Source organism: Leucoraja erinacea, chromosome 12, assembly GCF_028641065.1.
Source record: "Leucoraja erinacea ecotype New England chromosome 12, Leri_hhj_1, whole genome shotgun sequence".
In the NCBI taxonomy this organism is placed as follows: Eukaryota; Metazoa; Chordata; class Chondrichthyes; order Rajiformes; family Rajidae; genus Leucoraja; species Leucoraja erinaceus.
The window spans coordinates 36,205,809-36,232,262 of NC_073388.1; the positions used below are offsets into that span (position 1 = coordinate 36,205,809).

General features: G+C 42.0%; 1 protein-coding gene across 1 annotated transcript; it reads left to right on the forward strand.

Annotated features, from left to right (window-relative positions):
• Nucleotides 1–1,463: 1,463 nt before the first annotated feature.
• On the forward strand, nucleotides 1,464–23,970 carry LOC129702250 (interferon alpha/beta receptor 1-like). The gene is made up of 8 exons (XM_055643922.1): nucleotides 1,464–1,550; nucleotides 5,452–5,541; nucleotides 5,852–5,981; nucleotides 7,218–7,396; nucleotides 11,772–11,953; nucleotides 14,342–14,504; nucleotides 16,591–16,724; nucleotides 18,696–23,970. The coding sequence occupies exons 2-8, from the start codon at nucleotides 5,460–5,462 to the stop codon at nucleotides 19,428–19,430; spliced, it is 1,605 nt and encodes a 534-aa protein (XP_055499897.1). The 5' UTR covers nucleotides 1,464–1,550; nucleotides 5,452–5,459; the 3' UTR covers nucleotides 19,431–23,970.
• Nucleotides 23,971–26,454: the final 2,484 nt, after the last annotated feature.

Below are 26,454 nucleotides of genomic sequence, written 5' to 3' on the forward strand. Positions count from 1 at the left end.
AGTCCACCCACGAGTTAGTTATCCCGAGTTAAAGAAAAAATCAAACTCGTGGTTTTCTACGAGATTCCAAGTTCATGTTTACGAGTTTCAATGAGTTCCCAAGTGTATGTCTAAGTTTGCTGTTTACTTCTCATTTCTGGGATGTTCCAAGTTCCTCTCCCGAGTTACTCTTGAGCCAACAACGACTACCGACGTGTGGAAAAATCATCACATGACAAAAATTATGTCATGCAGTTTTTTTTCACTATAAAAAGCCTCCCATGTTTAAATTTCTTAGGGTTACGGAATCAAGGGATATGGGGGAAAAGCAGAAACAGGGTACTGATTTTGGATGATCAGCCATGATCATATTGAATGGCAATGCTGGCTTGAAGGGCCGAATGGCCTACTCCTGCACCTATTTGCTCTGTGTTTATACCTTTTAAATGTTTTGACATGCGTTTCAGTATTCCAGCATCTGTCTTTTTCAATATCCCTTTCCATGCATTTCTCTTGGGCTTTTCCTCTCTTTCCCCAACACCTATCTCCTCCATCTGCCATAAATGTTGCATTCAAGTGTAAGTTAAACGATTCGCTCCATTATATCCCCCCCCCCCCCCGGTCGCTATTCTTCCCCCGTAATTTCTCACTCTTAACTCTCAACTCTCACCAAATTTTGCCAGCCCTGCTCCTACAGATCCCGTGGAGGTCAGTACCGGTAAAAGAAAAACAAATTGCTGATTTAACTCATGCAAGAAAGAACTGCAGATGCTGGTTTAAACCGAAAATAGACACAAAAAACTGGAGCAACTCAGCGGGACAGGCAGCATCTCAAGAGAGAAGGAATGGGTGACGTTGCGGATCTAAAACGTGACCTATTCCTTCTCTCCAGAGATGCTGCCTGTCCCGCTGTGTTACCCCAGCTTTTTGTGTCTATCTGCTGATGGAATTTAGCCGATCAAGTGGAGCGAAATGGACATGAAGTTGAGGTGTCAATTTCCCACCATACCTACTGCCTGACTTGTTGGGTTCCACCAACAGCTTGCCTTTTGCTGCAGACTGGCACCATTATTAAAAAAAGTAAGCATGGTTCTCCTGAGAACGACAAGGATCTGTGTTTTTTCGGTATGTCGGCAACGACTCCATTTGGTCATTAGGGAATTGTAGCACCCCAAATAGATGATATACCGTTGGCTGTGAACTAAATAGAAAATTGTCTTAAACTCATTTTTCAAAACAAACTGATTAAATTGTTGTGCTTCCTTTTGTTGTAGTCCGATGGCCATTGTGCGAATGCAATACAAAATCGGCCGCTACAAGTGCGAGATAAATTTGACTTAAAACAAATACGTTTAGAGGAAAAGGAAGGGATAATATCATTGTCACGTATGTCCCACTAGGGTGCCGCCTCTAGCTATTTTTCGTGCGGTTGAGAATGTTTGGTATCCAGGAACTGGCACGGCAACATTCGCAACGTGCATGAAGGCGTTTCTCTTCAAGGAAATATACAACCAGTGTGGGCTGACGAGCGACCAGTCGTCGTTTGCCGGACTGCAACGCTGAAGTTAAAGGTAAGATACATCTCGAGGGGTTAAGGAGGGGGCAATTATGTAATGAGTTACTCAATCATTTATTGGTGAATCTGACCGCAAAGAGATTCTGCGTTGCCTTTTGTTATTAAAGGAACTAGAACATTCACAAAAATAACGAGGTTAATATATTTTTTTTAATCGGGTAGTTGTCTCTTGTTCGTGAATATCTTATGTTGTGAAAGAACGTAGGAACACTGGAAAAATAAAATTAAGTTAAATACCCTTTCTTACAATTTTAAAAATACATCCAATATGTTTTTATATCTACCTGCTCGTGTCCTTTTAAATGAGGTAGACACAAAATGCTGGAGTAACTCAGCGGGACAGGCAGAAGTAGAAGGATCTCGACTTGAAACGTCACCCATTCCTTCTCAACAGAGATGCTGCCTGTCCCGCTGAGTTACTCCACACTTTGTGTCTATCTTCGGTTTAAACCAGCATCTGCAGTTCCTTCCTACTACTTTTAAAAGTGATTAGATATTCTCATTTGGCAATGATAGCCTGTTCTGAATTCAATTAGGGCCATGGACTAATAAATTTACACAGCACTAAAGCAGGCCATTTGGCCAGATTTGTCCATGCCGTCCAATTTGTATACCTGTGCTTGTGCTTGTCCCACTTAGTTTAGTTTGACCCCTATCCCTCTAAATCTTTTCTATCCAGGTTCCTGTCGAATTCTTTTAAATGTGATTTAGAACTGTTTAGAATTAACACCAAATAACCCCAAAGTGGGTGGCACAGTGGCGCAGTGGTAAAGTTGCTGCCTTAAACCCCTGTTCCACGGTGCGAGTCCACCCACGAGTTATCCCGAGTTAAAAACAAATCAAACTCGTGGTAATCACGTAGAATGAACGTAGCGGGCACGTTGGAGCTCATGGACGTAACTTAGCGATTCGTAACGCTAACGACAGGTACTCGTGAAACGTGTTAACTCGTGAAAAATTTTCAACATGTTAAAAGATTTACACGAGTCAAATATACTCTTGAAGGAAAACTTTGATATTTTTAAACTTGTTGTAATACCGTAGTAGCCCGTGAGTTTGCCGTATTAACTCGTGGGTACTCTTAATTGTACAGAGAAAAAAAAGGTGAATAAAAAAAGGTTTGCCAAGTCTGCCGGTCAGGAATGATCCCCTGGTGCTGGAGACACCTGTGGGAATCGCACCTTGGCCTTTGGTATAGAGCGACCAACAACCAATATTTCCAGATTTCCAAGGGCAAGTCACTTCCCTTGTTTATGTGCCTTTCACATTACTGCTTCAGAGGTTTGATGCGTTATGTGGGGCGGGGAGGGGGGGGGGGGGGGGGGGGGGGGGGGGTAGTGAATGCATTCCTGTTTTAATAAGTGTAGAAAGGAACTGCAGATGGTGGTTTACACCGAAGACAGCCACAAAAAGCTGGAGTAGCTCAGCGGGTCATGTAGCAACGCTGAAAAAAAGAGTCTCGATCCGAAGCGTCGTCTATTTCTTTTCTCTGGAGATGCCGTCTGACCCGCTGGGTTACTCCAGCTTTTTGTGTCCATCTCTTGTTTGAATAAGATTATTTGAAATGAAATGATCCACACCAACTCTTAAAAATAAATAGCCTTTATGTGAAAAATAAAGCAATTGCAAAACTTTGCCAACACGAAGGGGAATATCCTTTGGGGTCGTTTGATACCATCCGCAGTCACGGATATGATAATGTGGCCAATGATACAGGTGTGAGGCGAGATCCCTGAAATAATCTGCCGAGCGATGAATAAACAGGGGTGAGAAATGTACTAACCGTCAGCCTATATATTGAAAAATCCCTAAACTTGGGTTCAGTGAGTTTAAAAAAGTACATTAGACAAGAAACCTTTACAAATAGTGAAGCTTCGCGTGTAGCTGCGTGTACGTGACAAGTCTCAAAGGGTGGAAACAGTCCCTTTGGCCCATTTAACCAGCCATCAAACACTCATTTACCTCAAACTAATTTCTGCCCGCATTCACATCAATTTCCCACTTGAGCCCCATTCGACCACTCACCGACACATCGGGGGGAGGTGACAGTCCTTCAGGTGTTTTTGCCATTCATTTCTCATCGAGTCATGGGTTCATACAACACAGCAGGTGTTGTGGGGAGCATTCATACAACAAAGCAGCGTGCGGGGAGCGAAAGGGAGCCCTTGGGGGAAACTCCATAAAATAGTACCGGAGGTTAGAATCGAACCCGGGTCCCTGGAGTAGTGACACGTGCTGCTCCAGTGAACATATAATGAAATGAATGCGGACAGACAATAATCAGAGTAATTGAACTCATCAAAGGGCGTAGATTTAACGTGAGCAGCAGGCGGAATAGAGGGCATCTGATAATTTTTTTCTCATCCCAGTAAGTACTGTAGCCGTAATCTGAGAACGCGATGGAGGCAGGTTTACAAAGTATATGGGCCAGAACTTGAATAACGGTCAGGAAGGATATGGCTGGAATGGACATGGTGGGTGGAGGAGCCTGTTTCTGTGATGTATGAACCCATGACTCGATGAGAAATGAGTGGCAAAAACACCTGAAGGATTGTGAGATAATGATCATGGATTACTTTTAATGGAAAGTCCACACATACAGATAGACAGCCAAGAAGAACTTAATATCTACACTCAGATGGACTGGCAGATGGAGGAGATAGGAGTTGGGGAAAGAGAGGAAAAGCCTAAGAGAAATACAGGGAAAGGGATATTGGAAAAGACAGATGCTGGAATCCTGAAACGCATGTCAAAACATTTAAAAGGTATAAACACATAACAAATGGGTGCAGAATAGGCCATTTGGCCCTTCGAGCCAGCATTGCCATTCAATATGATCATGGCTGATCATCCAAATCTGCTTTCTCCCCATATCCCTTGATTCCGTAACCCTAAGAAATGTAAACATGGGAGGCTTTTTATAGTGAAAAAAAAAACTGCATGACATCATTTTTACCATGTGATGATTTTTCCACATGACGGTAGTCGTTGTTGGCTCAAGAGTAACTCGGGAGAGGAACTTGGTACATTGCAGATATGAGAAGTAAACGGCAAACTTAGACACACACGTGGGAACTCATTGAAACTCGTGAACATAAACTTGGAATCTCGTAGAAAACCACGAGTTTGATTTTTTCTTTAACTCGGGATAACTCGTGGGTGGACTCGCACCGTGGGACAGGGCTATTAAGCGGCAGAGACTCTGGTTCAATCCTAACTACGGGTATTGCCTGTGTGCAAATTGTACGTTCTCCTTGTGACTGCATCGGTTTTCTCCGGGTGCTCTGGTCTCCTCCCACACTCCAAAGGTCTGTAGGTTACTTAGCTTCGGTAAAATTGTAAGTTGTCCCTCATGTTTTGGATAGTGCTAATGTACGTGGTGATCGCTGGTAGTCGAGAACTTGGTGGGCGAAATGGCCTGTTTCCATGCTGTATCTCTAAAAGTATAAAGTTAACTGGAACAAAATAATCTTCTCACCTCCAAACTTGGATGCTAACTACAAGAAAATAATTTTAAAAGTGTTGTTTACCACAGTCTGCTTTCAATTCAGGCTTGTTTTGCAAGTACAGGTATGCCCACATTATAGCTATTTGGGAAACAAACATTTGCCCGTACCAAATTTATAAATCACTACCCAGAGATGTGAGATACAAAGTAAAATTTGCTCTATCTAAATGTGAGTAAAGTAAACAAATATTTGTGTAATTTTTTCAACTCTTTCTTTGATACATGAGCATGTGACCCAGCTTTGCTGTTACGGGAAATTAAAATTTGACTGTTATCTGGGAAGGCACCTTTTTCTAGTATTGCATCTCCTGTAGTTTTGTAAAATAGTTTTGTACAGCAAAGACACAAAGGCAAATCCCTGTGATTATTCTATGCATTCCTTCTGCAGGCTTTAAGATGTCAATGAAGAATGGTCAGCTTCGGGAGATGACTAAATCAACTGTTTGGGTAACAGTATTCATTCATCTCCTTTTATGTGGTAGGTGTGAATTGTTCAAATTGTTTTAATAATCCAATCATGATGAAACTAAGCAGAATCTTTCTCTCCAACTTTTTCAGAATTGATTCAGAATTAATTGCATGTAACATACAGTAAATACGCAAATATTCAAAGCACTGAACTTGTGCCTCTGGTTTTCCATGTTCCATTCAAGACCTAGTCAGAGATATCCATCTCTGTTTATTTGAAAGCTGGCTTAAGTGCAGTAACAAAATCTTAAAAAGGTGTAGATAATTGGAATGTACATTGACCTTTGAATCCGTAACCTAAATGTACATTTGTTCTTTAGTGTTCGGACAGCTGGTCGCACCACAAGATGTGCAGTTAACCTCTGAAAACTTTAGATATATTGTAACATGGAAACCAGGAGTTGGGACATCTCCAGACACACGATACACAGTTGAGGTCAGCAACCTGAAGTAAGCATCTGTATCTATGTTTCATAGATTTCTGAACACTTTTTGGTGAATATGTTACTCTTTCTTAGGTTGTTATGGGGTCTAAGTATCATTGCCAAAATACTGTCTTCCCATCCATAGTTGTCCTTGAAGCTGATAATAAGTCTTCTTGAATTGTGTCACACCTTATGATGAATGGGCTCCAGCGATTCTATTAAGTGTTCCAGAACTTTGACTGTTGGTGAAGCTGGAAAATGTGGGACTTCATGTTTGTAATAACCAATTATCCTTATCCTTCAAAGTAGTAGAGGACCCAAGGGAACTATTGACCTGGGAGTTAAGCAGGGAGTGGTCTTTGCGGAAAACAGCAAAGACCGCTCCCTCCGTATATCTCCACTCCTGACTGCTTTCTGCAAAGACCGCTCCCTCCGTAACTCCCTGGTCAATTCTTCCCTTCTCACCCACACCACCCCCTCCCCGGGCACTTTCCCTTGCAACCGCAAGAGATGCTACACGTGTCGCTTCACCTCCCCCCTCGACTACATTCAAGGACCCAAGCAGTCATTCCAGGTGAGACAGAGGTTCACCTGCACCTCCTCCAACCTTATCTATTGCATCCGCTGCTCTAGATGTCATCTGATCTGCATCGGTGAGACCAGGTGTAGGCTTGGCGATCGTTTCGTCGAACACCTCCGCTCGGTCCGCATTAACCAACCTGACCTCCCGGTGGCTCAGCACTTCAACTCCCCCTCCTATTCCGAATCCATCCTTTCTGTCCTGGGCCTCCTCCATTGACAGAGTGAGCACCACCGGAAACTGGAGGAGCAGAACCTCATATTCCGCTTGGGCAGTCTGCATCTCAGTGGCCTGAAAATTGACTGCTCCAATTTCCGGTAGCCCTTGCTGTCTCCTCCCCTTCTCAGCTCTCCCTCAGCCCCTTGGCTCCCCCTCTTCCTTTCTTCATCCCCTCCCCACCCTGCATCAGTCTGAAGAAGGGTTTTGGCCCAAAACGTTGCCTATTTCCTTCGCTCCATAGATGCTGCTGCAGCGCTGAGTTTCTCCAGCATTTTTGTCTTCCTCCTATTATAAAGAACCAGTCTGATAACAATCTTTCATTTAAATGGAAACTGTTTAATTTTATACCATGTGCCTTTAGGTTTTCATGTGAACTCTTGGACAAATGGGCCACAGAAGCCTCAAATGGAATTGATGCATTGCAGTGGGACTCATCTGTTGATTCTTTTATTTTGTTTAAAGCAATGCTCAAGGGAAATTCACTCCAGTGAAAAGATGCACCAATATTACAGCACACTCATGTGACCTGTCATGGAAGTTTAAGTCTTTTTCCAACCTTTACTGGGCTCAGGTTAAAAGTGTCACCAACCAATCTGAATCCTCATGGGTGGAATCGAAGGAGCTTCTGCCAATCCGGGACAGTGAGTGCCTAACTGTTTAGTTTTTGTCACTGTGATAATTTAGCAAATGCTCATGCCATCATTTCATTTCCGAGCAACTGTGCCTCAGCTGGTAACACTATTACCTCTGAGCCAGATATGGTTGCTCTGTATCCAGCAGCAGAGACCTAAGCACATTATCTAGGCTGCTATAACTTTCTTGCTCACTGCCTATCAAGGAATAATGCAGCATCACTACTGCATGGATGTTGAACTTTTTGGGAGATGATTATAAATCTTTGTTTAGATTGGATAAATGAAACTCATTTCACTTTTCTATTTCAAATGTAATCAGGAAGGAAATTAAAATATCTTAATCAAATAAAATATGTTTGGACAGGTACTTGCAGAGGAAAGGTGCAATAGGATATGTCTAATACGTTCAAATGGCAGGGGTGGACGATTGGCTGAAAGGGCTATTTCTGTGCTGTAAGATTCAAAGATTACATAATAAGCAAATACTAGGCTAACTGGTTTAGGTTTGAGATACAGCATGGAAACAGGCCCTTCAGGCCACCGAGTCCGCACTGACCAACGATCATCCGTACACTAGTTCTGTGTTATCCCACTTTCACATCCTACACACTAGGAAATTTTACAGAAGCCTATAAACCTGCACATCTTTAGGATGTGGGACGAAACCGGAGAACCAGGAGAAAGCCCACGTGGTCATAGAGAGAAGATACAAACTCCATTCAGATAGCACCCCTAGTCAGGGTTGAACCTGGGTCTCTGGCACTGTAAGGCATCAACTCTACCATTGTGCCACTGTGCTATCCTCTCACCTAAGGTGATTATATAAATACTGGCCAGATGATTGGGGAGAACACCCTTGGAATAAATATTGAGAAGATATTTACCATCATGTGGAAATTTAAAACTGGTACCGAAGTTTCAGAATAAGAGTTTGTCTATTTAGGGCAAAGAATGAGGTAGAATTTCTTCCTTCATGAACATTTAACATTTGTTGAACATAATTATTTTGGCAACCCTGTGACGTACACCTGAGAAGATACATTCTTGGTTTTGGCTCAATGAATACACAATTATGTGGTTCCTAAAGAACAGGTTTGTCCTGTTTGCTTCCTGGCATCTGATCAGCAAAAATAGATTATGTTTAAGAACATTGTGCGACAAGGTTTGTGGCCATTCCACTATTTTTATTGGCTTTATCGTTGTTTATTTTAACTCCAGAAATTAATTCAGAACCACATTTTTTTTTGCTAATTTATCTTAATGACACTTTTCTTGGCTACATGCACAAAACAGGCAGTGTGAAACAAAACAGATAATTCATCACCTTGTTTTGATCGAATACAATTATGCCTTATTCTCTAAATGAAAGAATTGGTGAAACATAACCACTGCCGGACTTCGCTCGCACTTCATGTCACTCACTCGACCACCGCGCGGCCCCCGCTTCTGGTTAGGTCGCGGTTGCCGCATGGAGTCGCTTAGGTCGCGCTTGCAGCATGGAGTCGCATGCTCGTGGGACAGGCCCTTAACTATCTAAATGACGTCAAGTTGTGAAAAGGGGAAGTACATCGGGATCTGGGGGTCCTTGTACATCAGTCTATGAAAGTAAGCATGCAGGTACAGCAGGCAGTGAAGAAAGCGAATGGCATGTTGGCCTTTATAACAAGAGAAATCGAATATAGGAGCAAAGAGGTCCTTCTGCAGTTGTACAGAGCCCTAGTGAGACCACACCTGGAGTATTGTGTGCAGTTTACGTCCCCTAATTTGAGGAAGGACATTCTTGCTATTGAATGAATGCAGCGTAGGTTTACAAGGTTAATTCCCGGAATTGTCATATGCTGAGAAAATGGAGCAGCTTGGCTTGTACACTCTCGAGTTTAGAAGGATGAGAGGGGATCTAATTGAAACATATAAGATTGTTAAGGGCTTGGACATGCTAGAGGCAGGAAACATGTTCCCGATGTTGGGGGAGTCCAGAACCAGAACCACAGTTTAAAAATAAGGAATAAGCTATTTAGAACGGAGACGAGGAAACACTTTTTCTCACAGAGAGTGGTGAGTCTGTGGAATTCTCTGCCTCAGAGGGCGGTGGAGGCAGGTTCACTGGATGCTTTCAAGAGAGAGCTAGATAGGGCTCTTAACAATAGTGGAGCCAGGGGATATGGGGAGAAGGTAGGAACGGGGTACTGATTGGGGATGGTCAGCCATGATCCCATTGAATGGCGGTGCAAATGGCCTACTCCAGCACCTATTGTCTATTGTCAATTGTCTACATTAGCTTTTTATTGTATCCAAATTGGAAGCTCAATTTTATCATTATCCTTAAATTTGACACAGCATTCCATTAACAAAAGAAGAATGCTTGACATTCATCATCCTGTATTTTAGACATCACTGTATAGTGTCAATGAATGCAGAGAGTTATTTACCTTGAAGGTATGCCACAGATACTCCAGAAAGAAAACATTCTTTGGGTGCAGCTGTTTTTCTTGACGTTGACAGTGACGTTAAAACACTGTAATGATTCCCTCAGGGGAGGAGCACCGAGAAAGGTTGAATGTGGCTGCGCCATATATTTAAAGCTGCATAACCGGTTATTGGTAAATCTGATGCGGCAATATGAATGGTCACAGATATCTTAATCCTCCAACATTTTTGCCACCTCCAACGGGATCCCACCACTGGCCACATCTTCCCATCTCCTCCCCATTCGGCTTTCTGCAGAGACCGCTCCCTCCATAACTCCCTGGTCAATTTGTCCCTTCCCACCCAAACCAACCCCTCCCCTGGTATTTTCCCTTGCAACCGCAGGAAATGCTACACTTGTCGCTTTACCTCCCCCCTTGACTCCATCCAAGGACCCAAGCAGTCATTCCAGGTGAGGCAAAGGTTCACCTGCACTTCCTCCAACCTCATCTATTGCATCCGCTGTTCTAGGTGTCAACTGCTCTACGTCGGTGGGACCAAGCACAGGCTTGGCGATCGCTTCACCCAACACCTCCGCACAGTTCACATTAACCAACCCGATCTCCCAGTAGCTCAGCATTTCAACTCCCCCTACCATTCTGTATCTGACCTTTCTGTTCTTGGCCTCCTCCATGGCCAGAGTGAGTCCCACTGCAAATTGGAGGAGCAACACCTCGTATTTCACTTGGGCAGTTTACACCCCAGCGGTATGAACATTGACCTCCAATTTCAGGTAGTCCTTGCTTTCTCCCTCACCTTCCCTGCTCTCGCACAGCCCACTGTCTCCACCTCTTCCTTTCTTCATCCCGCCTCCCCCCACTCCCACATCAGTCTGAAGAAGGGTCTCGACCCGAAACATCACCTATTCCTTCGTTCCATAGATGCTGCCTCACCCGCTGAGTTTCTCCGGCATTTTTGTCTACCTTTGATATCTTAGTAGTTGTCGGTTCATTATGTAATATAATCTGTGGCATATAGCAAAGAAACAGTTCCTTTGGCCCATCTCTTTCATGCTGACCCATGTGCAGTTATTTGATGTTTTCTGCGAAAAGGAGAGGTTGTGGTTGATTAGTGCGAGTTCTCTGATTTACAGTTTGATAGAAGGGGCCTTCAACTCTCTGACTTAAAGTGCCATTTTGTAGAAAATATGAAGCCAGCAACTGTCAGAATGAGTTGTTTTAATGTCTGTTTAATAAATATAGCCTGCATGTACCTGTTTACAGCAAGTAAACATATTGTCAGGATATATTTAAGAAGAGGATTGATTGTTTTACAGTAAAAGGAATGCATGAAAATATATCTGAAAAGCAAATCATTTATCTTTTGGAAATAAATTACATTAATTCGGAGGAAGGAAATTGAATGCACTATATTCTGATGTTGCTCGTGGATCTGCAGCCTCGCATCTGGGTTCAATCCTGACCGCGGGTAGAGTCTGCATGTTCTTCCTGTGACTACATGGGTTTCTTCTGGTACCCTCCCACATTCCAAAGACATGCAGATTGGTAGGTTAATTAGCCACTATAAATTGCCCTGAGTGTACAGGTGAGCCATAGAATCTGAGGGGAATTGGTGCAAATGTGAGAAGAATAAAAATGGGGTTGATGTAGGATTAGTGTAAATGGGTGGTTGATGGTTCGTGTAAAAATGAGCTGAAAGACGTTTTGGGTCTGGACCCTTCTTTAGTTTAAAAGGCTCCCGACCTGAAGCATCGTCTGCTGAGTTCTTCCAGCACTTTGTTTTTTGCTCAAGATTCCAACCTCTGCAGCCTCTTATGTCTCTAAAGGTTATTTAGGTATTGGTCTTGGAAAATTATAGAAGGTACAAGACCTACTTGCAAGGGTGGACAGAAATGCAGTATGTGCATCTATTAAAATATTTTATCTTTATGATTCTTTGTTTTTATTTTACGCAGCCATTGTGGGTCCCCCAATTGTTATGGTGGAAAGCAATCTCCAGATAATTGAAGTAATTCTTGACATGCCTCTGACACCACACAAGGAAGAAGATAGTCATGAACTAAAGACACTGAGGGATATTGATCCATATTTGATTTACATTATCCTTTTTGTTGATGAAAATGGCAAAGCGTATACAGTAAGTGAACTTCTATTTAAGCTATTCTAACAAGATTAATTTAACTTTTTATAATATTTCCATTGATATTCAAGAGAAATTATACCAAACTTAATATTGTTTTGGAAATACTATATATAAAGTTTTAAATATTTGCATGGTCCATTCTTGTTCTCATGTCTTCTCTCCAAGTTAAATAAAATAATTTCCACTATATACATTAATATGTACATACATATAGAGACAGACAGACAGACACACACACACACACACACACACCACCCACGCGCACACGCACGCGCGCACACACACACTGGATCGCTTTGTCTGAAACTCCAAATGTACCACATCCATTAGTATTCAATTCAATAAAATTAAAGCTTATGGGATTGGAAATGATGCAGAGGTGTGGACTGAGAATTGGATAATGGGCAGACAACAAAATAGGAATAAATGGGAAATTTATTCCTACTTATTGGCGCCATACTTGGCAGCCGCGTCAACAGCCTGTCTCATCTTTTTCTTCATTTGCTGTTTTGGTCTGTGTTTACTGTGATAGCTCGTGTTGTACAGTTCAAGAGTTTGATGGTTGTTGGGAAGAAGGTATTCTTGAGCCAGGAGGTGACAGATTTCAGCCTCCTGTGCCTTTTTTCCTGACGGCAGTAGTGAAATTATATCGTGGCCAGGTTGGTGTGCATCCTTTTTGATATCGACTGCCCTTTTAAGGCAGAACCTCCTATAGCTCCCTTCGATAGTATGGATGTCAGTTCATGTGTGGACTGGGCAGTGTCTGCCACCCTCTGTAGCTTCATTTGTTCCTGGGTTTGAGTTTCCAAACCAGGCTCTAATGTAATGAGTCAGTATGCTCTCTACCATACACTGTGGATGTTTGATACAGTATTCGTTGACATCCCAAATCTACTTAATCTTCTATGGCAGTAGAGGAATTTATGTGCTTTTTGTGTGATTTCACCTAAGTGCTGGACCCAGGACAGATCATCAGAGATATGCATGCCCAGGAACATGCAGATGTCACGGTCTGCATTGCCATCTCATTGATGAAGACAGGTTCATGGATCCATTTCCCATCCTAAAGTCAACAATTAGCTCCTTGGATTTGCTCACATTGTGAGCAAGTTTGTTGTTCTGGCACCATTCAGTCAGTTTATCAATCTCTCTGCTGAACTCTGACACACCATTACCCATTATTTGTCCAACAACTATAGAATTGCGGTGAATTAAAAAATGGCATTGAAGAAGAGTCTAGCCACACAGTAAATTGAAAAACATTGATTTTCTGATGGACCCTGAGGTCATTGCATGCAAATCTCTGCAAATTAACATGCGAGTAGAGAAACCAGTTAGGAAGAAAGATGGCATGTTGATCTTTACTGTAAAAATAAAAATGTAGCTCGCTTACAATGATAAAATTTTAAATGGAAAATAAAGGAATGTGAGAGGAATGCATTAAAAGGGTATGGTATCAAAACACATGCTGTCATGTCACAGCTCCATGACTTGGAGGATTCCTTCAGTTCTTTTGGTTCCCTTTGACCAACCCAACGATATGATGTTAGGTTAGTTACAATCTGTGGATTATCCTTAGTGTATCTAAGAAAAAAATCAAAAGTGATTTGAATGGGTCTGCGGGAGACGGTACGGGTTGTAGTGGTGTAAGGAAGTAAGAAGAATGGGAATAGGACTAATAGGAGCTGGCATGGACCTGAAGGGCTGAATAGTTTTTGTGCATTATAAATATTAAATAATAATATGATTGAGCTGACATAGCATGGATCTGTGAAAGGAAAATTATGTTTGGAATTTTAAGGTGTATTTATTACAGTAAATAAGCACATTTTAGAAGCAGAATGGCTCTCTCCAGCTCCTATTTTGTATGTCTTAGGTTCAATCAGTGAGAGTCAGGACAGCATATAAGCATTTAAGAAGACACTATCATCTATGGAACTGCATCTGCTATTCCCTGACCTTGGTGTTACTGGTGTGGTTCACCTGTCAGTTCCTGTTTATCCTAATTCTGCATTTAACTACCTCTATCTGGATCAATGTAGATATTTAATTGTTATTGGTCACACTGCGCACCACTCCCTAGATTTCTGAACACAAAATCACACAACTCCAATCGTTAATTTGTTAGTTGCGCTTTACTGTGCAAAATTGCATATTGATAGATAAATATTTTAATGTTTTTCCTATAAGCATAAGGGAAAGATCACTTGAATAATTTCACTGTACCTAAATGATTTATTTTATAGTTTTTCTGTATTATTCATATTCAATATTCATATTAATATTGCTGCTTTCTGAAATCAGTTTATGGGATGATTATTTAATGTACCCCAGTCATTCTATACAGTATGCAATGAGTAATGGATGTGTTTTTCCCACCAGAATAGAAAAGTAAAACCTGATAAATCGGGGAAAGGATATTATCGGTTTGAAAATCTAAAATCCAACTTTACATACTGTGTTGTAGCCAGGTTTGAGTCATTACATAACTACCACATGAAGGATTCCAGAAAGATTTGCACAACCACCTCAACTCAAAATACAGGTAAATAATCTTAAGGCTGCCATGTTGAATTGTACCAAATAAATCTTTGAAATATTACTTTCTCACTTATTCTACAACCAAATAATTACTGCATTTCAATTACACAACGCAATATTTTGTATGATAAAAGATCCTAGTACATGAATAGCAAAATGTGAAGAAATGTTGGAGACCTAGCACATAAATTACAAAAGCTATGATTTTCATTATTGCGAATTCATTCTCTGTGCAAATTCTACTTAACCTGTTGAGGACACTGGGTATGACCTGTACAGTCCATTGATGTGCTGCGCTTATGCAGATACCACTTCCATTTGCTATAGAGTCGCCATGGTTTGCAAGCCATACCTGAAGCAGTAGACTTTTAAACTACACTTGAAGCATAACTCAAAACAAGCCTCATTGTTCAAGTCCCAGTCCAGTATAGGGAAATCAAATCCTGTTGGTCCCTTTCAGTTACTGAGTCAAATGAAGACCTCTTTCCCACCAGGGTATCAATTTCTCAACCTCCACCGGATCCTTACGTGATCTTTTCTCCCATTCAATGATCACCCATCCAAATGAAATCCTATAATTGATCATCCAGCAGAACTCCAAACCCATCCATCCCTCTTCCCATGATACCTCCAACATGCCAACCCTATAATGTCTCCTGTAAGGCCCTGTTGTGGCTAGCACAATGAATGGATGTCCGACTCTGATGACATCTTGTAAGAAGTTCTTTATTTCCCACTCCAAACCACAAGCTTCTAGAAGGCCACTCGTCATGAGGCACTGGCCAACTCGCCAGCTTCTACTCCTGGATTCAAGTGGTGCTGGCAATTACATTAGATTTACATTACATCTCCCCCTTCAACTTTGGGGTCACAAATTAATTTACATTACAAACAACACATTCAATTGGCAATTTCTGCCCCACAATAACTGATCACCATTTTGGGTCGAGATCCTATATCGGGACTGGAAGCATAGTGTGAAGATAACCAGTATAAAGAGAGGGGTTGGAGTGAGCAAGAGCTGGCAAGTGATAGGTGGAATCAAGTGAGGAGGGATGTAGGGCAGATCAAACAAGGCAGGGGGAGGTGGTAGGAGAATCAGAGGCTGGAGGTGATAAGTAGGCATAACAAAAGTGGCAGGTTCTGCAATCTAATATATAAAGCCTGTGATAGATGGAACCAGATAAGGGAGAAATGTTGAGCAAATGGATCCATTGGGAGAAGGGGAAAAATCTGAATAATGGGAGATTGGGGGGGGGGGGGGGGGGGGGGGGGGGGGGGAGGGAAGGAAGGGGGGAGTTGAGAGAATTGTGAAAGAGATGTGAATCAGGAAAGAGATGTGGTTTACCTAAAAATTGAAAATTCAATGTTCACACCATTGGATTGGAGACTACCTAGGTAGACCATGAGGTACTGTTCTTCAGGTTTGCATTTGTCCTTACCGTGGCAGTGTAGAAATCCAGGGATAGATAGGTCCGTGTGGGAATGGGAGTTTTAATGGAATCCAACCAGAAGCACAAGATAGCCAAAGCTGACAGGGGAATCAGCGAAACCATATACAGATCAGACTCTGTGCTGAGCTATGGGCATCTGTGCCCTTCTGCAGTGGCCATCATGAGTGATGCGAATCAAACACAGTGGGTCTTCTTTAAACCAGATTTAGTTGGATACAATCACAGGACACAAAATGATTTGCTTACTCCTTTATCAGCTGCTGTCATGCTATATTTTCTGCCCACCTCAGAGAGAAGCTAGAGCCTCTTCCAAACGAGGCATCCCTGGCAGACAGCACACCCACAATACTGGACTCCTGCTAAAATCTCCAGAGTAGGATTCGTAGAGTCATTAAATAAGCAGGCGTTATAAATCTGTTAAGGACACAAAATGCTGGAGTAACTCTGGGTCAGGCAGCATCTCTGGAGAGCATGATCAGGTGACATTTCTGGATCGGTTCTGAACTAGGGCTCGACCCAAAACGTCACCTATCCATGTTCTCCAGAGATGCTGCCTGACCCGCTGAGTTACTCCAGCGCTTTGTATCTTGTTTCTACATCATAAATCTGTTATTTGTCTGTTGTCTTCCCTGGTAGATATACTGTGGATTGCTCCCTTAGTAGCGGGGGCTGTTTTCATTGTAGTTTTGATCATCACTGGTATTGGGATATGGATGGTGAAAGAATTTACTTACCTACATTTGGTCCAGTCAGATCTTCCTAAATCCTTGGTATGTAAATATTTTTTTCCTATACCTGACTGCATAGAAATATGTTTGACCCTTGAAAATATTATTAAACTGATTGAAATTTGGGGATATGTGTCCTCCTGTTTCATCAGTTAATTTACCCTGACCAAAATGCATGATTCTATATTGGTTCCTGCTAAATTACATACACAATGAAACAATTATATAAACTGCTAAAGAGCCTCTGATTCCATCTTGGGCAGCTTCTGCTGCAAGTGTGGTTCCTTGAAAGAGAGCAAGATTTGACACCTCCTACAGTGGGACAGTTTGATGCTTATCACTACGAGACTTGCTTGTGAATTTTGTAGCCCATACCAGAAAGTATCAGTTGTGTTAATGGAGTTATAGCAGAATAAGAAGAGAAATGTCTTCAGGAGATCATTTATGGCAAGACATGATGTATGATGTTGTAATGATAAGTCTCTGACTCTTCAAAATCACATAGCCTAATGTATTCTTATATCTTGAAGTACGATGGAGAAGCACAAGAAGGAATGTTTTGCTCTGTAGTTTAAACTCATTGGGGTTCTGCTAATAGTTCTCCTCCCAAACACTACCCTGATTAACACATGTTCAGTTTGTTCTCCCTGTTTGCAAAGAAATGCAACCTAGGAACGGCCAGATTTCCAGCCGCCCAGGATAGAGATCATGGCGATGAAAGTACAGTAGTTTAAAGAGGATCTCGGGGTAGAGATGATGTTTGAGTTGTGTTCCATAATCACAAAGATTGGAGATGTGAGAATCATTGATCTGGTGGTGGTGAAAACAGCTGGGCAACATTGTTAGCAGTTGCATGGAGGTACTGTTGGAATGTTCAGATTGCAGTACAAGGACAGAGACATTTACTGGTAATCAGGTGGAACATTCCTGTTGTTGGGCCACAGGCAATGACAGAAGGCCAAGAGTGGGCACGTTCAAAGTTGATTGAGGACAAATTTGATTTGATTTTTTAAACATCACATCCACTACAAATCATACCTACATTGGGCTGCAAATGTTACTCCTTGATGTTGATGTTGTAAAACCATGGTTTTTGAAGAGATAGGGGTGGACGAAAGAGCAGATAGTGTTGGATGGGGACATGCAGTTGACCTTTAATATAGAGAGGATATAGATTAGAAATGCTGGTTGTGGATGAATGTAGGTACAAAGCTTAGCATCAGGCATTTCGGAAGAGTGATGGATTAGCAGTAAGTTAACAGAATTTGTGGTAGCATCTCAGTTTGATGGTTTTAGATTGACTAATGATTACAAAAGTAAGGGCCCATCTGAGACTGGATGTTGAAACATGTTTAGTGGAGAAGTCATAGGAAGTGATGGAACGATGGAGTTGCAAGCCATGTCAGGTCACGTAGAAAGTGATCTTGTGGCTAGAGATGGTATTGTCACTTTACAGGACATCGATGAACAAAAGGAATGTTCTGAAATGGATCCTTGGAGAACTTTAGAAATGACGATTCAAGTCTAGGAAGAAACTATCGTGCCAAACAATAGTCAAATCAATAAAAACAGAATAAAGTACAGGCAGTCCCACTAAACATCTTCTTTATACACATTATCTAAGTGTAGCTTGGGGTAATATTAATTATGTCTTGCAGGGCATCATAGCTCACAACCTGTTTTTAAATGTATTGAAATTGAAGCTAAGTAAAGTTTAGCTCCCAGTTTAAATGTTTATTAAAATGTCTGATGGTTCCTTATGGCACACTGAGATGGAGGTTTTTTGCCATTTTTTTAGTTAGTGTAGGTTCACCAGGACTTGAATGCTTCTCTTGATGCAGATTTGGCTACAGAAGCAAAACCCAGGAGAACAGCTATGGATGGAGATATGGAGGAATCATGTACCGTCATCACATTATTTGTTGATGAATACCAGATTATTCATCCAAGGGAAATCTATTGAACGAGCTTGGATACGCAATGTTTAAAACTAATGTCTCTTTACCTAAACAGGTCATTATTTCTCAAGAATTACATGTGAATCTGCAATGCAAAGAGCTTGATGAAAATCCAGAGGCTGACCGTATCTCGTTCATTACACACAGTGATTATGCCAATGACTATTACCAGAAAAGCCAGAGATTACATTTAACCATGTCAATAACTGGCAGTATGGATGGAAATGCTTTCGACCAAAGTAGTGAATTGAATTGTACAAGTTATGAGTGTAACAGATTACTGCAAGTAAACGATGGTTGCACAGACAAGGAGAATGAATGCATTCCTATCTCCTTCCAAACATCTACTGAAAATGGTGGATCTTCAAGCATCACCCCAAACATCAGCCTCAGAGTTCCAGGATCCTCTCATTTACCGTACCAACAGTTTTTAAGTGATGAAGATACAGAAGACACAAGCAGGAACAACACTGCTAAAGACATTCAGGCATCAGAGACTGTACATCATCAATTTGATATCTCTCAGGAAATTAATCTAGAGAGCACAGAAATAGGGATTTGGAATTGTGCCGATATCCTTTTAAGTTCGGTAAAACTTTTCATCAACGACGGCTCAGAGTGGGATAATTTGGAAACTGACTCATGTGCAGGTGGAACATCTGATCAGCTTATTACTGATGACTTGTGTTCTCCAGTTACCTCTCTGTTAACAACAGCCATTAATCCTTCCCCAAATGGCATCCAGGGATATCACACACAATCTATAAAACTCCCTCAATCTGGATCATGATAGGTTTCTGAACCTGGTCTAAAAGCCCTGCTCTCATATTTTCGAACTTAAATGGATGCATTTCTCTAAATATGAGGCACACTGGAAATCTGTATGAAAGGTATGGTTGTAAATGATTCTAAAATGTCCAAACAAGCCACTCAGTTCATGAACACTCAGTATGAAATACATTAAATCCAGCCGACCAAGCAACCTCGATCCATTACAGTACACCTACCGCCCCTGCAGGTTCACAGCTGATGCCATCTTCCTGGCCCTATAATCATCCCTGGAACACCTGGATAAGAGAGACAACTATGTCAGAATTCTATTCATAAATTACAGCTCTGATTTTATTCACATTATCCAAGCTCATCTCAAACTCATGGAACTTGGAGTTAGCACTCCACACTGCAATAAGATCCTCGACTTGGTCACCAACAGCCTACAATCAGTGAGGATAGATGATAAAACAATAATGCTCAATACTGGCTATACAGTGCAAAAGAACCTTTGGCTCAACCTGCCCACACTGACTAACCTGTCTCATCTAGACTAGTCCCACCTGGCTCCATTTGGCCCATATCCCTCTAAAACGGTCCTATCTATGTACCAGTCCAAATTTTTCTTAAACTTTGTGATAGTACCTGCCTCAACAACCTCCTCTGACATATACCCACCATCCTTTGTGCAAAAAAGTTACCCCTCAGGTTCCTATTAAATCTTTACAATACCACCTACTTTAGTGTCATCTGCAAACTTGCTAATCGTGCCTTTACATTCTCATCCAAATCATTGATATCGATGACAAACAGCAATGGTCCCAACACCGAATCCTGAGGCACACCACTAGTTACTAGCCTCCAGTCTGAAAAGCAACCTTCCACCCTCTGCTTCCTCCCATGAAGCCAATTTTCTATCCATTCGGCTATCTTGCTTTGGATTCCATTGGATCTAACCTTCCAGAGCAGCCCATCATGTGGAACCTTGTTGAAAGCCTTGCTGATATCCATGTATTCAATATTACCAGCTCTGCCTTCACCAAGCTCTTTGGTCACATTGAAAAACGTTCACTTCTTAAAAGGTTCTCTTCTTAATAAACAGTCAACTCACAATATGGTTAGGTTGACCAATTCAAACTTTACTGATTATCGGTCGATGGAAGTGACGAGGATACACCAGCCAAGTAAGCAACATAGACACATGGTTCTCCTCGTGTCACCACTTCCATGAACAAATAATTACATAGTATTTTATACTGTTTTTTTTTTGTCACCCAAGCACCAAAGATGTTAGTCGTGGTCAGAGTCAATACACATTACCACAGGATGTGTCTGAGTTTGTCTCTTGTCAATCAGCAGTTGCATATCAAAGGCATCCTACCAGTTGGTACTTTCAAGCCAAGACATTTCAAAGGCATTGGTCATTGCACATTTCAAAGGCATCAGACATTGTCCCAATACCCCTCACTGGGACTAGTCTGGGCTTCTCTCTCTCATCAATTGGTAGATGCATTTCAAAGTCATCGGTCATTGTCTCAATACACAGCAACCTGGGGCAAGCCTGGGCTTGTCTCAAAGTTATAACCTAGTCCAGGAATCCAAAATATTTTAAATATATTTAACAATCAGATTTGTGAGACATGACCTCCCACGTACAAAACCAAGCCGACTCTCTCATCAGCCCTTGTCCATCGATGCAGCTTTATAGGCCCATTAGCCACAACAACAATAATATACAAAAAGTTATCAGTTATTATAGAGCATAGAAAGTAGAGCAGTGCAGCAGAAGAACTGGTACTCAATGGCACAATGTCTGTGCAAACATGGTGTCAAGTTAAACTAATCTCCTCTGCCTGCATATTCCCCTCATTCCCTGCACATCCATGTGTGTAACTAAAATACACTATCACAGCTACCTCCATCACCGCTCATAGCGCTGCATTGAGTGCACCATTCCACCATTCTCTGTGTAAAAAAAATTGCTCTTCTATTATGGATATCCATTTAAAGTGGATCACAGACTAGTAGTGAGAGGCCTCAGTTATCCCTGCCACAGGTGTCAACTATCCGTTTGATCATCTAATTTAGTCTGAAAGTATCTCTATGAATTTTGTGGAGGCATAGTTGTAAGGTGAGAGGGGAAAGTCTAATGGAGATGTGCGTGGTAAGTTTTTTTACACAGAGAGCAGTGAAGGCCTGGAATGCATTGCTAGGGATGGTGGTGGAGGCCAGAAAGTGGTGTTTAAAGGGTTTTAGATAGGCACACAGAAGTGCAGGCAACAGAGGGATATGGATCTTGTACTGGCAGATTAGATCAGTTTGACTAGGCATCATGTTCGCCACAAATATTGTGGACCAAAGAGCCCATTCCCATGTTGTACTGTTCTATGTTTAACGTTCTATGCTGAGGAGCAGATCTGCTGCATTCAAGTCAGACCATCCAGTCATACGAGAAATTCAGGTATGACTCCAGACTTTTCTACCCAGGGAAAAGGTTCTGACTGTCTACCCTACCAATGCGTCTCATAAATGTATATATTTTTTATCAAGTCTCCCCTCAACCTCCAATTGCTTATCTTTTGGTTTATCCAAGGTTTCCAGTTAGGGCACATTCAAATGGTCTTGGTAGGAACCTACTCTTGCACACATTCCCTTATAAAATCAGTGAGACCCATGGCTTATTCATTCAGGTCCATTATTGAGTTCTTCCAGTCTACTAAGTCCCAACTGGTCACAAAATCATTCCTCTGTCTCCCCTGAAGAGCTCTGTACATTCCTTCTTCTGGAATTATGCTCTTCAGTTGCTGCCCGTATGAATGAAGTAGAGGCACAATCAGATGGTTGAAATCTCCAAAGTGCATGCAACCGATGGAGTGACAGACATCTCTAATAGTGGTGTAGCAGAAGCAAGAGAGTGTTTGATCCTCTGATGCTGGAGGAGATGTGCTGATGTTAGTTTGTAAGTACCTTCTACAGGTTAGCCATGTTGAAATCCCTGGCAATGATGGAGAAGGTGTTGGGGGGATGCCGTCAGGTGTTTGTTGACCGTGGCGAATAATTCCTTAAGTGTTAGCTGAATATGTGCCTGGGCGGGATGTGGACTCTCTTGTGAGGTAGAAGAGGCAGCACTTCACTGCTAGACATTTCAGGCAGGGGTAGCAGGAGATCGACAAGGTCATCACGTCCGTACCTCAGGAGTTTACCATGAGGTTGGCGCTGCCACCTTTTCCTATACCCGATGGCGCTAGTGCATGAGATAGATTGATACATATTTGGGCTGGAAGAGCTGGAGCTAAGCCGTGTTTCTGTGAAAAGACTAAACAGTATTCCTTCATGTCCATTTGGTAAAGCAATTTTAAGTCCTCAATCTTATATTCAGTGGATGTACATTAGCCCAAGCATACTGGATTTGGGGACTGGGGTCAGAGGCAATGATGCTACATTCTTACTTGAAGCCAGTCCTGCTACCATGTTTCTGGGAACATTGCAGACCTCACCAATGCTTCTATATACTGCATTACAGATGCTATTTCACTCACTGAGTTCTTCCAGCATTCATTTTGTTTGTGCCAGATTCTGGAAACTGCAGTCTCTTTTTTCTTGCTGAATTCAATGTTAAATCCCAAGGGCTATGATGTTCCTCTGCAAAAGATAAAATGCTGTCCCCCAAGCTTCACTGTATCAGTGATGGAGAAGTAAGAGTGGGAGAGGGATGGAGAATAAAAGGACAAGTCAACTGAGAGCTCAGTATCACTCCTGTAGATTCAATAGGTGTTCCACAAGTTTGAAATTCCTTCAGTGCTGGGTAGAAACATAGAAATTAGGTGCAGGAGTAGGCCATTCAGCCCTTTGAGCCTGCACCGCCATTCAATATGATCATGGCTGATCATCCAACTCAGTATCCCGTACCTGCCTTCTCTCCATACCCCCTGACCCCTTTAGCCACAAGGGCCACATCTAACTCCCTCTTAAATAAAGCTAATGAACTGGCCTCAACTACCTTCTGTGGCAGAGAGTTCCAGAGATTCACTCTCTGTGTGAAAAAGTAAGTACTGAGTGCAGTATGCTAAATTGGAAGGTAGACCCAAAATGCTGGAGTAACTCAGCGGGTGAGGCAGCATCTCTAGAGATGCTGCCTCACCCGCTGAGTTACTCCAGCATTTTGTGTCTACCTTCGATTTAATACAGCACCTGCAGTTCAGGATTATGGGGAGAAGACAAGGGAGTTAGAATTGGGATTACCTGGATTTGTGTTATGTGGAACCAGTGAGAGATTTAATGGGCAGAATGGCCTACAGGCCTTAACCATTCTGTGATTTGGCAAAGATCATAGAAAATGTGAAACATGTCTTAGCTAAATTTATATTTACATTGCATTACGTTATTTTTTTTACATGTTTTACTCTTTTCTGCAATAGATACAACAGTGCAGTGTATGTAATATTGGATGAGAACAGGAACTCAGTTTAATGGTGTCCTTTCCTTCAGATTATGTCAAATATCTAACTGGGCTCTAAAAATATTTGTCAAACAAAATTTTAAATAAAATCCATACACCTTGTTTGCGTTCCTTGTGTTTAAGATGCACTCTGCTATGGACTTGATTAATAGTTCACAACTCATTTGGCATGTATATTTCACAGCAACAAGATGTTTTGTTGTTAGTTGTTCTGGATCTTTCTATGTCCAGGGATGAACGAGACTCCCACCTGAGCAGAAGCAAGATTCCAGATTTTCTCACATCAGCTGGAATCATGCCTACCTTTGCTAATGGTTCTGCAAATGGCTAACTGCAGCATGTATTAACTTGTCCCAGACCATGCGCATATGTATGTTACATTGTTGGATATTGGAAGAGAACTGGAGGTCAGATACTAGGAAATCTGACCTATTCCGACCAGACCTCACCTCAAACTTCAGGGACAATTTGAACCTGCTGGGTGCAAAAGGTGAAACCACACTGTGTTGTAATGAGGAGGTATTGGGAGCAAGTGACAATGAGATCGATGTGAATCCCCACTGATCTTGGATCAGTGTTAGAAGATATTCTGTGTTCCCATGCATTTGGTCAAAGTTTGTGCTGTAAGCTTCATATACCATTCAGAAAATCCAACATAGCAAAACTTTGATGTGAACATGTGTGCGTTTGTGCGTTCATGTGCCACAATTTCACCATCTTTTCTGCTGCCAGTACACCCTGCTCACACACTCACGGATTTTTTCTAGTGACCACAGGTTTACATTATCCTGTTACTTTGCTTTTATCATTGCAAAGTCCTACCTGGCTAACTAGCCTTTCCTCACTGTCACCCTTGGGAAGGAAGGCACCCAGAGGAAAAGGAACACTGCTTCATTACATTTTTATTCACTCCAAAGGTGCCAGCCAATTTAATGGAGCCAGAACATATTGTGAGATATCCAACTCCAGAGCTGCAGCCAAGGGATAAGAAACAAGATTTCCCATTAATTCTATTCTGGAAAACTTAGATGAGGATGCAGGGTGATCTATATATTTATGGATTTACTGTGTGCATTCTCTGACGCCAGAAAACCTTGATGAGAGGTGTAAATGAGCAAAGAATAAACCCTCTCCAGACATCTGCAAAGCTGTCATTGTCAGAGGGGAAGTGGTAGGAACCTCCTTGCAAGCCAGCATTATTTTGTCCATCTGGCAGTGTTTGATCGAAGAGGCAAAGGACATCCAAAGTATGCATGAGGTCATGGATGATCAGCCCCTGTCTCAAATCTCTGTTTGCTGTAGGCCAGGCAAGGTCAGACTGCTGTCATCATGGCACGGAGGTTAACACAGAGTGATGCACTCATTTCCAGGGGATTTCGCAGCTTGCCATACGTCACAGTGATTAGGCACGTGGAATATTGTGGCATATCTGGTCACCACACTTGCAGCACTAGAAATAGTACAGCAGAGATTGACACAAGAGGCTGCAATCCTGAGTAAAAAACAAACTGGTGGAGGCTCTCAGCGGGTCAGGCCGGGTCTTTCTAAGGGAAGATGACATTTTAGATCAGGACCCTTCTTCAGACTGATGAATAAGAGGAGCGATAGCTGGCAAAAAAGGGGTGAGGGAAAGGCAGGATATTACAAATGATAGGTGAATCCGGATAAGTTGATTATTAGATGCCAGAGAGGGAATAGTAGGTTGGAGAGAGTAGCTGACATTGGAAGTGGTAAACTGAAGGCAAAAGGCTGCCAACGGTCATAGGGTATTACAGTGTGGAAACAAGCCCTTCTGCCCAACTTGCCCACATCAGCCAACATGTCCCAACATGTCCCAGCTGCCTGCGTTTGATAAGAAAGGAAGATGGAGACTGAAATGTAGAAGCAGTGGGAAGGATGGTGGGTGGAGAGGAATGATGGTGGGATGGGCCAGGTAGGGGTGGGCTATGAGTGGATGGAGGTTGGAGGAGGGGAAAAAACACTCGGTAATAGGGGTGGGGTGAGTGGAAAGAAAGATGTGAGTAGAGTGGGAGGGGTTCAGAAAGCTGAGAAGATGAGAAGCAGGAGTGTGGTTGCCTGAAATTGGCGAATTTAATGCTCATGTTGTTGGGTTGTAAGCTACCCAAGCAGAAGATGAGAAGGTATTCTTCCAGTTTATGTGTGGCCTCACTCTGGCAGTCGAGGAGGCCGATATCATAAAAGTCAATATGGAAATGGGAAGGGCAGTTAAAATATTTAGCAACCCTTTCAACAGGCTTTGGTGGACAGAGTGCAAGTAATTGCCAATGTTGTTACCTGGTCTATGCTTGATCTCACTGTTGTAGAAGAGGCCACATTAATTTGACATTCAATGCATGATATCATGAATTCCTAAAACTACAAAATGTTGAGTAAATATATTGTTTATGACTCCTCACAATCAGCGAGCTAATAACATGGGGAATACATTTATTTTTGAAATGCAATCTGGTGGAGTCACAACCATTTCCTCTGAAAGGTTAATCTGTTTGATCCTACAGATGTTGCCGAACGTATTGTGTTTCCAAAATGTTCTGTTTTTTACGACACCAAGCAGTAACCTTTG

What these genes read in the sequence shown, in the direction of transcription:
- LOC129702250 (XM_055643922.1), top strand. Translation starts at nt 5,460, where the DNA reads ATGTCAATGAAGAATGGTCAGCTTCGGGAGATGACTAAATCAACTGTT. An exon ending in CATTCATCTCCTTTTATGTG is followed by an intron (nt 5,542 to 5,851) that starts GTAGGTGTGAAT and finishes TTTGTTCTTTAG; the next exon opens with TGTTCGGACAGCTGGTCGCA. An exon ending in CAGATCTTCCTAAATCCTTG is followed by an intron (nt 16,725 to 18,695) that starts GTATGTAAATAT and finishes TTACCTAAACAG; the next exon opens with GTCATTATTTCTCAAGAATT.